This window comes from Mirounga leonina, unplaced genomic scaffold (assembly GCF_011800145.1).
Source record: "Mirounga leonina isolate KUSES-001 unplaced genomic scaffold, KU_Mleo_1.0 Mir_53, whole genome shotgun sequence".
Taxonomy (NCBI): Eukaryota; Metazoa; Chordata; class Mammalia; order Carnivora; family Phocidae; genus Mirounga; species Mirounga leonina.
The window spans coordinates 99,242,154-99,255,377 of NW_023270807.1; the positions used below are offsets into that span (position 1 = coordinate 99,242,154).

Below are 13,224 nucleotides of genomic sequence, written 5' to 3' on the forward strand. Positions count from 1 at the left end.
TCTTCTAATTCCATTGGTTGGGGTGGGATCTGAGAATTTGCATTTCCAACAAGTTGCTACCCCAGTTGTTGCTGATGTTGCTGGTCTGGGGGCCACGCCAGGAAGCACTGTTTTAGTTCATGCCCCCATCATGTCCTATGGGGATTATTGCTCCATCTTCCTAGCTAAACTGTCCCTAATCCTTCCTTTCTTCTTCTTCTTCACATTCTCCACCCTGATCACAGATCTGGAAGGAAAAAGAAAAAAAAAAAAAAAAAGCCCCTTCTGACTGTGGATTGCCCAGAGCATACATGTCAAAGTTCCTCACATGACCTCCAGGGCCCTCAGTGACCCAGCTCCTACCTTCCTCTCTAGTCATACCTGCTGCGGGCAGATCCCACACCTGACCTCTAGCACACAGAACTCCTGGCAATTTTAATATCTAGGTCATTTTGGGTTTTGTCCTTTGCATCTCCTGTCCACTCTGTCTGCAACGCTGCGGGTCCCTTTCTTCACTTGGTAATTCCTGCAGGTCCCTGCAGGCCACTCAGGAACGCCTCCTCGGGGGAACACTTCCTCTCCATCTGCAGGCAGAGAGAGATCCCTTACCCCTGTGCATGCTACCCCACGGTGGTTACTGCATAATGAGGCTGGCCTGCCAGCCCACCCCACCCACAACACCTTGAGCTTCCTGAGAGCAAGAGCCAAATCTTTTATCTCTATAACCATGACCCCAAGTAATACATCCTGACACGGAGTTGGAAATCAATGGATGTTGAATGAAAGGAGATCCAGGAAGGCTGGTTTGAAAGAGGCAGGCATTTTAGCGAGATGTAAAGGTGGTTAGGGTTTGGACATGCAGAGAAAAGAGGAAGGACATTCCATTTAAGAGGAAGCTTGGACCTGAGCTTGGACATAGTCAGGCTTGGACACAGTGTGAGGAAGAAACAGAGGTCTGGTTTGGCTGGCCACGGGACATCTTGAACACCAGTTGAGGGTGAGAATAAAGGTAGACTCAACATGACTCAGCAAGTGATTAAGTACAAAAGTCAGGAAACACCCAAGAGATGGAGTATGCTGGATGAGGACTAAAGATGGACGAGGACCAAGAGTGTGGTTTGGGCCGTCGTGGATTTGGGGACACCATTAGGACACACTCCACTGTCTGGTCTTTCTGTGCCTTCCCTCTCACCTTATTTATGTTTTGATCTCCAGGGCCTAGTAGTAAGTGCTCAATAAATGCTGAATGAGTGAATGGTGAATGAATGTAGGCAGTGGAATACATAATAAAGGCCAACAGCAATCCTGCATGAGCCAAGAAAGAGGACAGATGGTTTCTGAGATGATTTTAGGTAGCGCCATCATCACTTATGATGCCACCCATGGGGATCAAACTCAGGCAAGAGGAAAGGCAGGCTGCTGGCAATAAGGGGGGTGGACTTAGGGAGGCAGGAGGGAATTCTGGGGAAGGGCAGCATGGGCACAGAAGACCACTGCCTGCCCTAGACCTGGGGAAAGTCTTAGTATTTGTGAAGACAGGCAAAGGACACCTTGACCGGAATGCCTCTAACCTGTGCTAGCCGTACCTCGTAAGTGGTTTACTATTTGTGTGCAGCGACGGAAGGTATGAGAGATGGATACACTCCCCGACTTCAGTGTACTAATGCAATAAACAGGAGCATTAGTACTTTCTTTCTATGTTTAAAGGTACGTCGAGAAAGGGTTACGCGCTGTCCCTGCTAATCCATTTCTCCCTGTGAAATAGACAGCTTTATGAGTATGATGACACTGTTCTCCAATGTAACTACTACTGTTCTTCCATCCAATTTAACACATTGACAGGTGTTTAGAGAATGTAATATAATGTTGAAAATGTGAAAGAAACGGTTTTTCTTCTGACCTGTTCTTCCAGCCTTCCTGTACAATACCAGGGGGCTTTCTCCTATTACTCGTATGTGTGCAGAGACATAGTTGAATAAAAATAATCTAGAGATTAAAGCATTAAGTGGTCTTTATATTAAACACACACACAGTAAAGAGTTATGTTTCTAAGCAGACATCCTCGGATGTCTTGGGTTGTGCTTCCAAATCTGTAATTCTAGTTGGTAGATCCATCAGAAATCAAAATTTGCAGTGTGACCAAGCAGGGTATTCTATTGCCAAAAGCAACTAGGACATACTTGGGAGGGGGGCGGCGGGTTACGTAAAGGATCAACAGCAGATAAAGAGGCAGGATTCAATTTCCTTTTATGCTCTGGCTGGGGACAGGCAGACCATTATTTACCCCTGCCTGCCACTGATTAACAAAGCACAAGGTTATGAGCCGCAAGTCATTGACTTTTAAAACTCAATTTCATTTCTTTAAACAATCATTGTGAGCGTGAATATCTAATTAAAGGCTTTAGGCACTGAGGTCCTAATATAACAATCTGTAATGCAGGTCCTAGTTGGGGTTCATTCATCCACCAAATAGTTATTGAGCATTTCTGTGTTGTCAGCCCTGTGTGGGACATGAGGGAGAGCTGGGTTTTCTGTCCTGGCTTTCCAGACTCTGATTTTATCATTGTTGTTACTGCCGTGGTTAACACACGGGCGACTGCCTTTGTTTCCAGTCTTCTAGTTCCTAAGAGACGCTGTGCTTCTGATGTCCATCCAAAGTGGCCATTTTCAATGTGCTCTAAAGAATTCCACTGTGTGTCAGTTTTGATGGGGCCAATTAGAAACTCTAAGGAAAGTGGAATTCAGGAAGTCAGGGAGTCGTAAGAATGCTTGGAATTTCTAACAGATTTCGCTAAACATTTTCCGTATCATGACATGTTCCAGAAGACCATAAACGTTGGTTTGTACAAATATAAACTCCTCTTTGCCTTGCTGATAACTGCAAATAAATACTTCAGATGACCACCCACCAGAACCCCAAGAAGTTTTGGGCATTTGTATGTTCCCTATAAAATATTTGCTTTGTACATTTTTGTAATCAAAGGGGAAAATCATGAGATGTTACCTCCTTTTTTTCCCCACTGTTAAATTCTGCAGAACCAGTTTCAAACATTTCTGTGGATCTCAGTAATATCATTATAGAAATGTAAAATAATGTTTAACCTCTTGTCTTGATTTGACTTTTAAAGGAGGGGAATAAAGACTTTTTTTTTTTTTTTTTACTTGCATTTCGGTACCGCCAGATGCTGAATTCTCCAGTTAAAATGACTTAACCTGTCACATTGTTTTCATGGTAGCAATCAACTAAATTAAATACAGGACTATAAATTTGGATAACAGTTTTATTCAGCAAAAAGCCTACCGTAAAGTTTGTAGATGCTACACCAAACACAGCTGTTTTGGCCCTGGTCCAAGAGGTAATAGTGAGGATAAAGGAGTAGGGAACATAACCTTTAGCTTAGTATAGTTTGGTAAATTAGATCCTATATATGCTAATTTTGTACTTTTTTTAATAGATGGAACTGATTAAAAATATAAGTACTGCCGAACAGCCCTATTTATTCACTCGACATGTTCATTTCCTCAACTTCTCAAGGTAAGCTATTTTCCAGCCTAACGGTTCTTTCATTTCTTTTTAGTACTTAAACTCCTTCTAATGCACAATTATTTTAAAATCGACCTTCATTTTCAAGGTAGTGTAATTGCCCCTGAAAAGACTTTTTAAATCCATTTATTTTTGCTGTGGAGGGATCCAGATTTGAAATATTTGGACAGAAGCTTCATTTCTTTCTCAAGTACTGATCTTAAATCTTTTGAAAACTTGAAATAATTTTGATGCAAACCCATTTGACCTGATAGTTTCATTTTAAAGAAAAAATCGGGTAGGTATTGAAACAAACTAAGAGGCAAGAGATGGGTATTTTAACAGAAATATTTCATTGCACGTGTTTATACAATTTGAACCCACACAGGACTCTGGGAATAACTTAGTTGTGGAGTCATGTATTTTATAGGATCCAAAATGCTAGGACTGGCCTCTCTGCCTACCTTTTTCATACTCCATTTGATTATTCTAAATCTTGCACAATTGATGCTGATGGGGTATTTTAGAACTCTGTTTTTTCTTCAGCTGCAGGGGCCTTCTGATCCTAATGCAAATCTTCAAATTTAGGGTTTTAGACTCTTGATCTGTTAAGTTGCTAACTTCCAGTTCTGAGCATTCTTTTCCTCCTCTAGCCTAGGTCCCCTTGTCACTATCCACTCTCCTCTCTTCAGGCTGGCCCGAGTCTGCTCACAGTCAGTATGGGCTCGACAGAGCACTGGGTCCAGGGGACCCCTGGGCCTCCCTCATCCTCCGTCTGACAGGCACTTCCCTTACTGCTACAGTTCCCGTGGGGATAACAGGACCTCACAAGTCTGCAAGAGAGCAACAGAGATCCTGCTAGCTATTGCTGGCCTAATGCCCCCCAACCCTCGAGGTCCAGGCACCCAGGGAGGCTGGTGCTCAGGGAAAGACAGGGCTCCGCCTGAGTGTTCCCTGCTCCTGAATTCACACCTGAGCTGCTCAGAGTTGGCATAGCTGCCCAGCCCCAGGATATCTAGGGGCTGGGAGGAGGTTTTAGCCTTCAAAGGACTTCCCTGCTGTGCCCCAGGCCCAGTGCAAATCAAGTGTAAAGAGAGATTCAGCAGAGCAAGTTCTGGAGCAGCAAAGAGAAGGTGCCGCCTTATCTTTAAAAGCAAGTTCCCCCTGAAATTTCCCCACCTACCTGATAACCGGAGTTCCCTTGGATGGTGAATAAGCATATAGGACACCTGCAGGTGATCCTCAGTGACTCAGTAGCCTGAGTGTGTTTCCAGCCCCATTTGTGGAATGGCTTGTTGCTGGATTGTCTGGGGTATGCACCCTGCCTCTCACTTCCAGCCGGCCAAGAACATATAATTAGACATAACTAGATAACGAAGTCTTGTTAGCTATTTCAGGCATTGGGTTTTACGACTTGCAGAGAGCAAAGCACGGCTCCCCTCATCCTTGCTTTTCTTGTGAGCTTCCTCTGTGTCACCCCTGACATCCTCTAACCTTATGATTTAACTCTTGCTTCATGGGTCAAATTTTTACAACCAAAACAAATTGCAATGCAATGAATTTTAATAACTGACTCAGGACAGTGTAAAACTCTAATGATAAGCCAGAGCCAGTACCTTAATTGGGTCAGCAGAGCTGAGCACAGCATGGCAACCATACCTTATCATGGCCTCCACTATTAAATACATGTCTGAGAATTATTTAATTTTGATCAATTTAATCATGAAAAAAAATTGGTAAGTACCTTTGTGAAGACACCACATCTGCAGAAAATAGTGTTGGCCTGGCTGCCAGGACCTCTGTGTATGAGACCTTCCCACTGACCATGGCTCTGGGCTGGCAATTTCACCTCTGGGCAGGGATGGGAGGTCTCTTGTTTTCCCACCTATAAAATAGGGACAATTCCTGCCCACTCCTACCTTGTGGGGATGATCCTAACACATGAATGAAAGCCCTTCAGCTTCCTTCAGAGGATATTACATATATGCAGTGTGGAATTTATTTTTTAAGGGGAAATAATTATATTTGAAATAAAACAAGTCCAGATATATATTGACTACCATGCACACTTAAAAAAAAAATGTGTACCAACATAGATCATTCTGAATAAATTACAGCAATTTATAGTAGAGCAAAATTGAAACATATATTCCTATTTTCCTTATGAAATAGATTGTTGTAAGTAGTCTTTCCTCTGATATATCCCAATAATCTTCTTTTTTCTAATATTTTCCTATTAATTTTCAGCTGGAATTACTGCATCACTTTTGATTTTTTTTTCTATCCAGGTTGTGCATCTATTTGATTGTATATTAGAAACGATACACATTTCTATGTCTCTCACAACTGCTTAGCCCTATGGAAAAATTACCTTTGTAGTTTCTACAAAGTTACTTTTGTAGACCTCTGGAGTTTGCAGAGGTCTGTGAAGTTCTCTGCCACTTCCTAAAGACAACCTGCGCAAAGTGGTATTCAGGAGCATTTCTGTAGAAGCCTCATTCGGGGCCTACAGTTGAGTGTCTGTCCCTGGGTAGCTTTGCAGTGTCCCCATGACCTTGAGAGCAGGGCCCAGCTCATGCTGATTTCTCCTTCCTCCATTCCATTTTGTTCAATGAACGCATTTTTGTATTGAGGACCCTTTATCTCCTATATGCTGCTCCAGGACTGGGACTTCTACAATGAACTAGAAATGTTTTCCTTGGAGGCGCCTGGGTGGCTCAGTCAGTTAACCGGCTGCTTTCAGCTCAGGCTGTGATGCCAAGGTCCTGGGATCGAGCCCAGGGAGCCTGCTTCTCCCTCTGCCTGCCGCTCCTCCTGCTTGTATGCTCTCTCTCTCTCTCTTCTCTCTTTATCTCTGTGTCTTAAATAAATAAATAAAATCTTTAAAAAAAAAAAAAGTTTGCTTTTGGGGAAGTGTACGCTCTCCTTCCATTAAAGAAGAATGGCAACAAAGTGTGATGACTTTAGGAGAAAAGGTCACGGGGTCTCCCCAGGGGAGGTGGGAGGCAGGACCCTCCCTCCCTGGAGGAGGAAGTGTGGAAGGACTTTCTAGAACAGTTGCCATTGCTGTTGGGATGTGAGGGACGGGCCAGCTTTAGACAAAGGGGAAGGGCATTGGTGGCACAAGGACCAGCATGAGCTAAAGCCCGAGAAAGAGAGGGATCGAAAGGAATCAGTAGATAGGAGCCCAGGGGCGGGCACAGCAAAAAAAGATGACAGTCAAGAGTTTCAAGCGGAGGAAAAAGGAGAGACTGGCCTGAGCAGTTCTCTCCTTTAAAAAGCTCATGCTACCTTCGGGAGCAATCTCATCCTCTCCTGCCACCCCCAGGCGCGAGGCTGGGGCTTCAGGTAGGAGACCTCCACGAGCATGATGAGAATGACAAATCCAGCTTTACTACTTTACAAGACTGTGTTAAACCCACTGAACATGGGAAGTTAAAACACCAGCTTTTCTTTTTCCAGGGAACAACTTTAAGGGAAAAAGGCCTTAGGGGTAAATGGCAAACTGGGTATGTAAAGAAAGCTCCCAGTACACAATTCACAGAAAAACCACCACGTCGGAATGTGCTTTTAGAAAGGAGTTCTTTATTTTGAATTGTAAGGCAAAGAGATAATTAAGCTACTCTTAAGAAACCTACCCTGATCATTGCTGACAGCCATATATATGGTTGGCTTGGTTCAAGATAATGAGGTTATTAAGAGAAGACTTCATACTGTAACTTAATAGTCTTTGTTGATATTTGATTTCTAATCTTCCTTACATTCTTAACATGCAGCAAAACACTTGCTGGCGAGCAGAATATAAGAATGAAAGTCTCACCTCCCTCCCTACAGCTGGTGCGCATAACTGTTCTGGATTTCTGAAGCGAACAGCATTGTACCAACCCGAATTGCCCGTTACTTCTTTTTTCCATTAAGTACTGCATTCTTATCTCAAAATGTAGACACTTTAACTGATGCAAAATACTATCCTGTGAGCTCCTGGCGATTAGATAGCTGACTTGCTTCATTTATTCATCATCTAGGCATCTTGCTCTGTTCCTTCTTTTCCCTGATTTTAGACCTAGAAAGACCATTTCATCATATCCAGTTTTATTAACTCAACCATAGAAAGCAAGAGTGATCACACCAAACCAGTATTTTCGTCGTCGTTTCGGGGAAGGCTTCCTGCCAGGGGAGATAAGCAACTCCGAACCCAGCAGAAATTTCAGGCCGGTTGGGATTTGTGGGTGTTTCCACGAAACTGCTCTTTTCACATGGCTTTTGAACTGCTTAAAACTTTGAGCCGGACAAATGTTTTCCAACTGAACTACCTGGAGAATTGAGTCAGAATGACCATGGCCTAAAAGATGCTACTCTTTGTTGTGATGTTTTAGGAGGATTTTTAATATTTGTGTACTCTGCTTTCCTGTGTCCGTTCCTGGAGCTAACCAAGAGAATTACAATTTTTGAAAAAGTTCAGCCTCTCAGCATCAACGAAATCTCTTTAAGGGCGTCCCAGATCCACACACTGCAAACACTGTGACGGACAATTCAATTTATCTTCCCCTCACCCCCACTTTTTGTTTGTTTGCTAAGTGTTTTGGGGAGGGTGGAGAGGAGGCAGTGACTTTCCAGCCTAGGGGCCCCCTCAGCCCCCACCTGGCGTCTGGCAGGGAAGACCCTGGGAAGGGCTGGGTCAGAGCACTGCGCTGTCAAAATAGTCCAAGCAGATTACAGGACAGATCAGTGCGCTCAGCAATTTCCAACTGTAGCCTCAGAGGCCTCCTTCCAGGGCAGGCTGCGTTTCTTGTTCACGACTCGCTCACCCGCCTTCCGTTCTGCTGCTTTTCCTCATTTATCTCCCATGGTGGTTCCAACGACAGTACGAACTCGCAAAAGCAAAACATTTAAAAATAAATCAATCACCTGAAAAGCAGGCAGGGTGCGATGTGCGATGGAGGGAGGCGTTTTGGACACTTTCCTCTCTTCCCTTAACGCGAGGCCTTCATTACCGGCGCCTGCAGAGAGAGGCTGCCTTCCGATGGCACTGTTTAACAAAACAAATCCCATCTTACCTATTCCAGAATCCCGTCGGCCTTCCACGTCTTCCTTCTAGATGTTGACTTGACATTCTCATGAGCAAGGCCTTCCACTTTAAGCCCCGTGCCCTGCAGATGTTTTGTAGTGGTGACAGAAGTCTCCAACTTTGAAGAGGGCATCAAGATAGAAATTGGTATCAGCCGTGGTTGAACACTTTCTTTCCCTCCTTAAGCATCGCCCAGAAGTCTGATTTTATGCTGTTTAAACGCTGCTGGACCAGTCCTGGGAAAATGGCGCTCTCTCCCTCAGTCTCCTCTTTCCCCAAGGGGGGATTCTGCTGCTCGGTGGACACAGAAGCCCACCTGCTTTGTGGGCCTGATGAAGACTGGGATCATCTGGACTTTCCCCGAGCCTGCCTCACTGCACACCACCACTGACCTTCCCCCTTGTGGAGTCAGCTTGTCTCCCAGCAGGAGCCCTTAACCCTGTGTCCCAGCTGTCCCTCCCTTCACCCCATTTGTCCTCACTTTCCATCAGCATATACTTCCTCTTTCTTCCCTCAGGACACGCCATGGAGCAGAGGAAGTTCAGTCTCTTCTGCTTGTGTTTTGTGAAGGGAGGCCCTATCCCGGGAGCGGCCAACAACCCAAGTGCCCACTGTCTTGGGTTGTGAGGATAGAGGGAGGTGCTTCCACCCCATTCCAGCAAAGGACCAGTAAATAAGCACCCCCCCTTCTTCCTCCTGCAGGCAGCTCCTCACCCTGCCCCCCCCAGTCACATCCTTCTCCATGATGGATTTTCTCTCACTTCAAAGTGTCTCCTCCCTCACCTGACAAGGATCAAAGCTGGGCCTCTAGCCACGGGGTACTTGTCATTTTTTCCTGTAGGTAACAGCACAAGGAGAACCTCTACTTTTAGGCCAGAGGTGAAAAGATATACTTTCAGTAAAATGGAAATTGCCAGGGGCCAAGAGGAAGGGAATATAGAGCTTGGGTTTGGGATGATGAGAAAGTTCTGGGGAGGGATGGTGGTGAGGGTTGCACAACAGTGTGAATGTACTTAATACCACTGAATGGTACACTTAAAAAGTCTTATGTATGTTTTACCATAATTTAAAAAAAAAGACATACTTTCGAAAAGTGTTTCCAGCCCTAGAAAACTGTCTTCATTCCCTAGAATAATTTTGGTCATAAGGTTTATTGTTTACTATATGCAGTAATATTCTAGGCAGAATATCAGCAGCAATTAGATGAAAGTATACCTAAAATTCTTACCCACATGCTTTTCATAGCTGTTGGAGAAATAGCTAATGTTGTGGGTTAATTGATTAAGTAGCAGTGTGGGGCAGTTATAGAAGAAAATCCTCAGAATGAATTATTTAGGAATGCGTGAGAAAAAAATGAGAACCATGTCATTATTATTCCTAGAGAATTACATCCTGCTTGGGATCTTCATCTTCTCCTCAAAAAACAAAAATAGAAAGAATATGATAAATTTGCAGAGGGTCAGAAGGAGACCCACAGGGGTGATTAAAGAGTTGATAAATAGGACATATGAACAAAAGTCAAAGAAATTGGAAATACCTGCTATTTTAGGATGACTTAAAAGAGAGCTTCAAATAGTAGCTGTTGTGGTGACCAAAGGACAAGAGTGTGTGTTGTTAAGAGAAAAAGAAAATATGGCCTGACTTCTGTGCTCTAGTCTGTAGGCACAGCACAGAACCTACCCTCATTGTGGTCAGCACAATTGTTTAGAGTTTAATAAAGACCAAATTAGAAGTACAGATTAAAAAATAAAAGGAAGTGGGCGCCTGGGTGGCTCAGTTGGTTAAGCGACTGCCTTCGGCTCAGGCCATGATCCTGGAGTCCCGGGATCGAGTCCCGCATCGGGCTCCCTGCTCGGCAGGGAGCCTGCTTCTCCCTCTGACCCTCCCCCCTCTCATGTGCTCTCTCTCTCTCATTCTGTCTCAAATAAATAAATAAAATCTTTTAAAAAAATAAATAAAAGGAAGTAAGTCTGAAGACAACCGCTAAAGGAATTTTCAAGAAGACACACACACAAAAGAATTTAAAGGAATTAAAATTGAAGCTGAAAAGGCTTAAAGTTGTTTAAAAAAAAATCTATAAAGAGAAGCCAATTCTTTATGTTGAGTGGCTCAAACAAAAGGAAAAGCGCATAAAGGAAGATTAGGAATTTTGGCTGGGTGTACCAAAGACTCCTCAACTGTCAGGTTGGCTTAATAGGATGGGCTTCACCTGGAGGCTCTGGAAATGTTCTCTTCAGAGCTGAAAACATAAGGTAGAGTGTTGTGCTGTGTGAGATTGGGTGGGGGTGCAAAGTATTCTCTCTCTCCCTCTCTCTTTTTCTCTCTCATACAAGGAGCAGTAGTAGGTTCAGGGGATTGAGAGACCTTCTAAGGGTGACCAGAAATTCTGACTAGAACTAAGAAGTGTGGAAGGAGGAGAAATTGACCTTGAGAGAGGGTAGGATGAGGGGGGAAATTTGTTTCCCCGGGACACACGGGTGATATGCTGGCCTCTTTTGTATAACTGACATGCCACCCCAATTTTGCCAGTTTGGGAGGGAGTTCTGTGTCCTAGAAAAAGGACTGGGGCTGGCAGCCTCCCTTCCAAGTACTGACCAGGCCCGACCCTGCTTAGCTTCCAAGATCAGACGAGATCGGGTGCGTTCAGGGTGGTATGGCCGTAGACTGGGGCTGGCAGCCTGAAACCATTATTACTGTTGATTTCTGGAAAGAGGGAGATATATATCAGACATCTCTCTACAGTTAAAAATTTCGTGAGTGGCTATTATATTATCTGATACTTAATAATAAATTCCTAAGCCATCTAGAACTTCTGTTTGGGAAAATTATTCTGCAAATCTTGCATTGGGCTACAACGTGCAATTGGGAGCAAGTCACCCATGCTCAAGAAGCCTTGTGAGTCCTCATGTCCACAGTGTTAGGGGGAAGATGGCTGTGGCCAGTTTGAGAACTCTCTCACCATGGGAAGCTGTGCGTTGATTCACATGATTGGGCAGTTCTGCTAATTAGCAGTGATGGTCACTCTTCACATGAAGTTGAAGTAGAGTTGAGGTTTTTTAAAGCATGATGCAGTTGCTGGGGGTTTAATTGTATTCACATCTGGTAGGCATGCTTTGTCTTCCTGATCCTTAGCTTTATTACTTTAGTTGCTGCTTATTATAGATAGGAGACTCAATTTAATTAAAAAGAGGACGATCCATCCAGGATGATAGCGGCTAGCCGGCTTGGCACAGCTGATTTCTGAGGCTAGTTGGTTGCCGTGTTCATGCAGATGCACGGATGTCACCTGCATACATCTGGGCGCTGACGAGATTCGTACTGACACGGCTAGCCTTACTCATGAGCAGCGTGTTTTCCAAGGTGGAGTCGTCCAGGAGTCCAGACTGTCATTCATGCAACTTGGTGCCCGAAATTCCACCCCTGGAGAGTCGTTTCTTTTTGTACCTTTGGATTCTTCTCTCTGAAGGTTCGCTTTCAAAATGCAGATAAACCGAGGACAACGTTATGTGCATTAATACACAAAAAAGGATCGGTGGCTTGTTATGTCGACTTTCCTCTACAGCAGAGCCCTGTGATAGCAACAGAAACTTACCAGCTTAGAAGCATACACCCAGGCAGTCACGTCTTCATGGGTTGAGCACCTACTGTGTGCCAGGCACTGTGCTAAGTGACCTCATTCCCTGCTCCAGGAGGCAGTCTGATGGGAGAGGCAGACCTGGACACACAGTGCTGGAGAGAGGGACGGACACAGCATGGGACTGACCTGCTCAGGTCTGTCCATTTGTTTTCTCTGAACTTCTTCTGACCCCTGGTAGAAGGTCAGGGCATCCTCATCAGAAGGTCATGGGGTCACAAGGTAAAAGGAGCCTGTGGGTCCTTCAGAGCAAGACCTCTTTGCAGAGCCTGGAGTGTTCTCCCAGTCTTCTCGGGGTTACTGTTTTCAAGCGGGTTGAAGAGAAAGGGGAGGAATCCTTAAGAACAAGTCAGCCGACCTCATCATTTTGCCTTGGGAAGGCCTTGCCCTCGGGCTAGCATTCAGAGCATTTGTCCAGTCCCTTTGTGGAAGGCATTAAAATGGAACACCTAGATATTTGTTTTATTTTTATCTAAAACCACTCGCCATCACTTGGGGATAATTATATTGATTTCTGCTCTGTTCACAATGTCCCTTACATTATTACTTTTCTCAACTCTGGAATTTTGTCTCCATGGTTCAGAACACAGCTTCTGGAGCCAGCCTGCCTGGGTTCGTAGCCTGGCTCAGCCACGAACTACTCAGGCCCCGGTGTAAATGGGGATGATTATGGTTTCTACCCCATGGAGATGTTGTGAGGCTTCTGTGAGTTGGTCACAAAAGGTGTTTACAACAAAGTGACTTCATAAATGTTGTGTGTATTTAATAAACGTTGGCTGATATTACCCACTTCCTGGAGAGTACCTTACCTGAGACTGTTCGAATCAGAATGTAGAATAAAGCACCGTCTCACCCAGCGAGGGAATCAGAATTTATCAAACATTCTGGGAGGGCCAACCACCTGCCAGTGTGTCTGTACCAGACCCTGGGAATACAAAACCCAACCCAGCATGCCCCCGCCCCCCGGAGCCCACAGCCTAGTGAGAAAACAAGACAATGTCTACACCTCCCTGCTGACAA

General features: G+C 44.6%; 1 protein-coding gene across 2 annotated transcripts in view; it reads left to right on the forward strand.

Annotated features, from left to right (window-relative positions):
* The window catches only part of UST (uronyl 2-sulfotransferase), a 331,118-nt gene that overhangs the window by 181,611 nt on the left and 136,283 nt on the right, over nt 1-13,224 (forward strand). For both annotated transcript variants that reach the window (XM_034990976.1, XM_034990975.1), the window contains exon 4: nt 3,435-3,514. In XM_034990976.1, the coding sequence (XP_034846867.1) occupies nt 3,435-3,514 (80 nt within the window). The remainder of the gene's footprint in view (nt 1-3,434; nt 3,515-13,224) is intronic.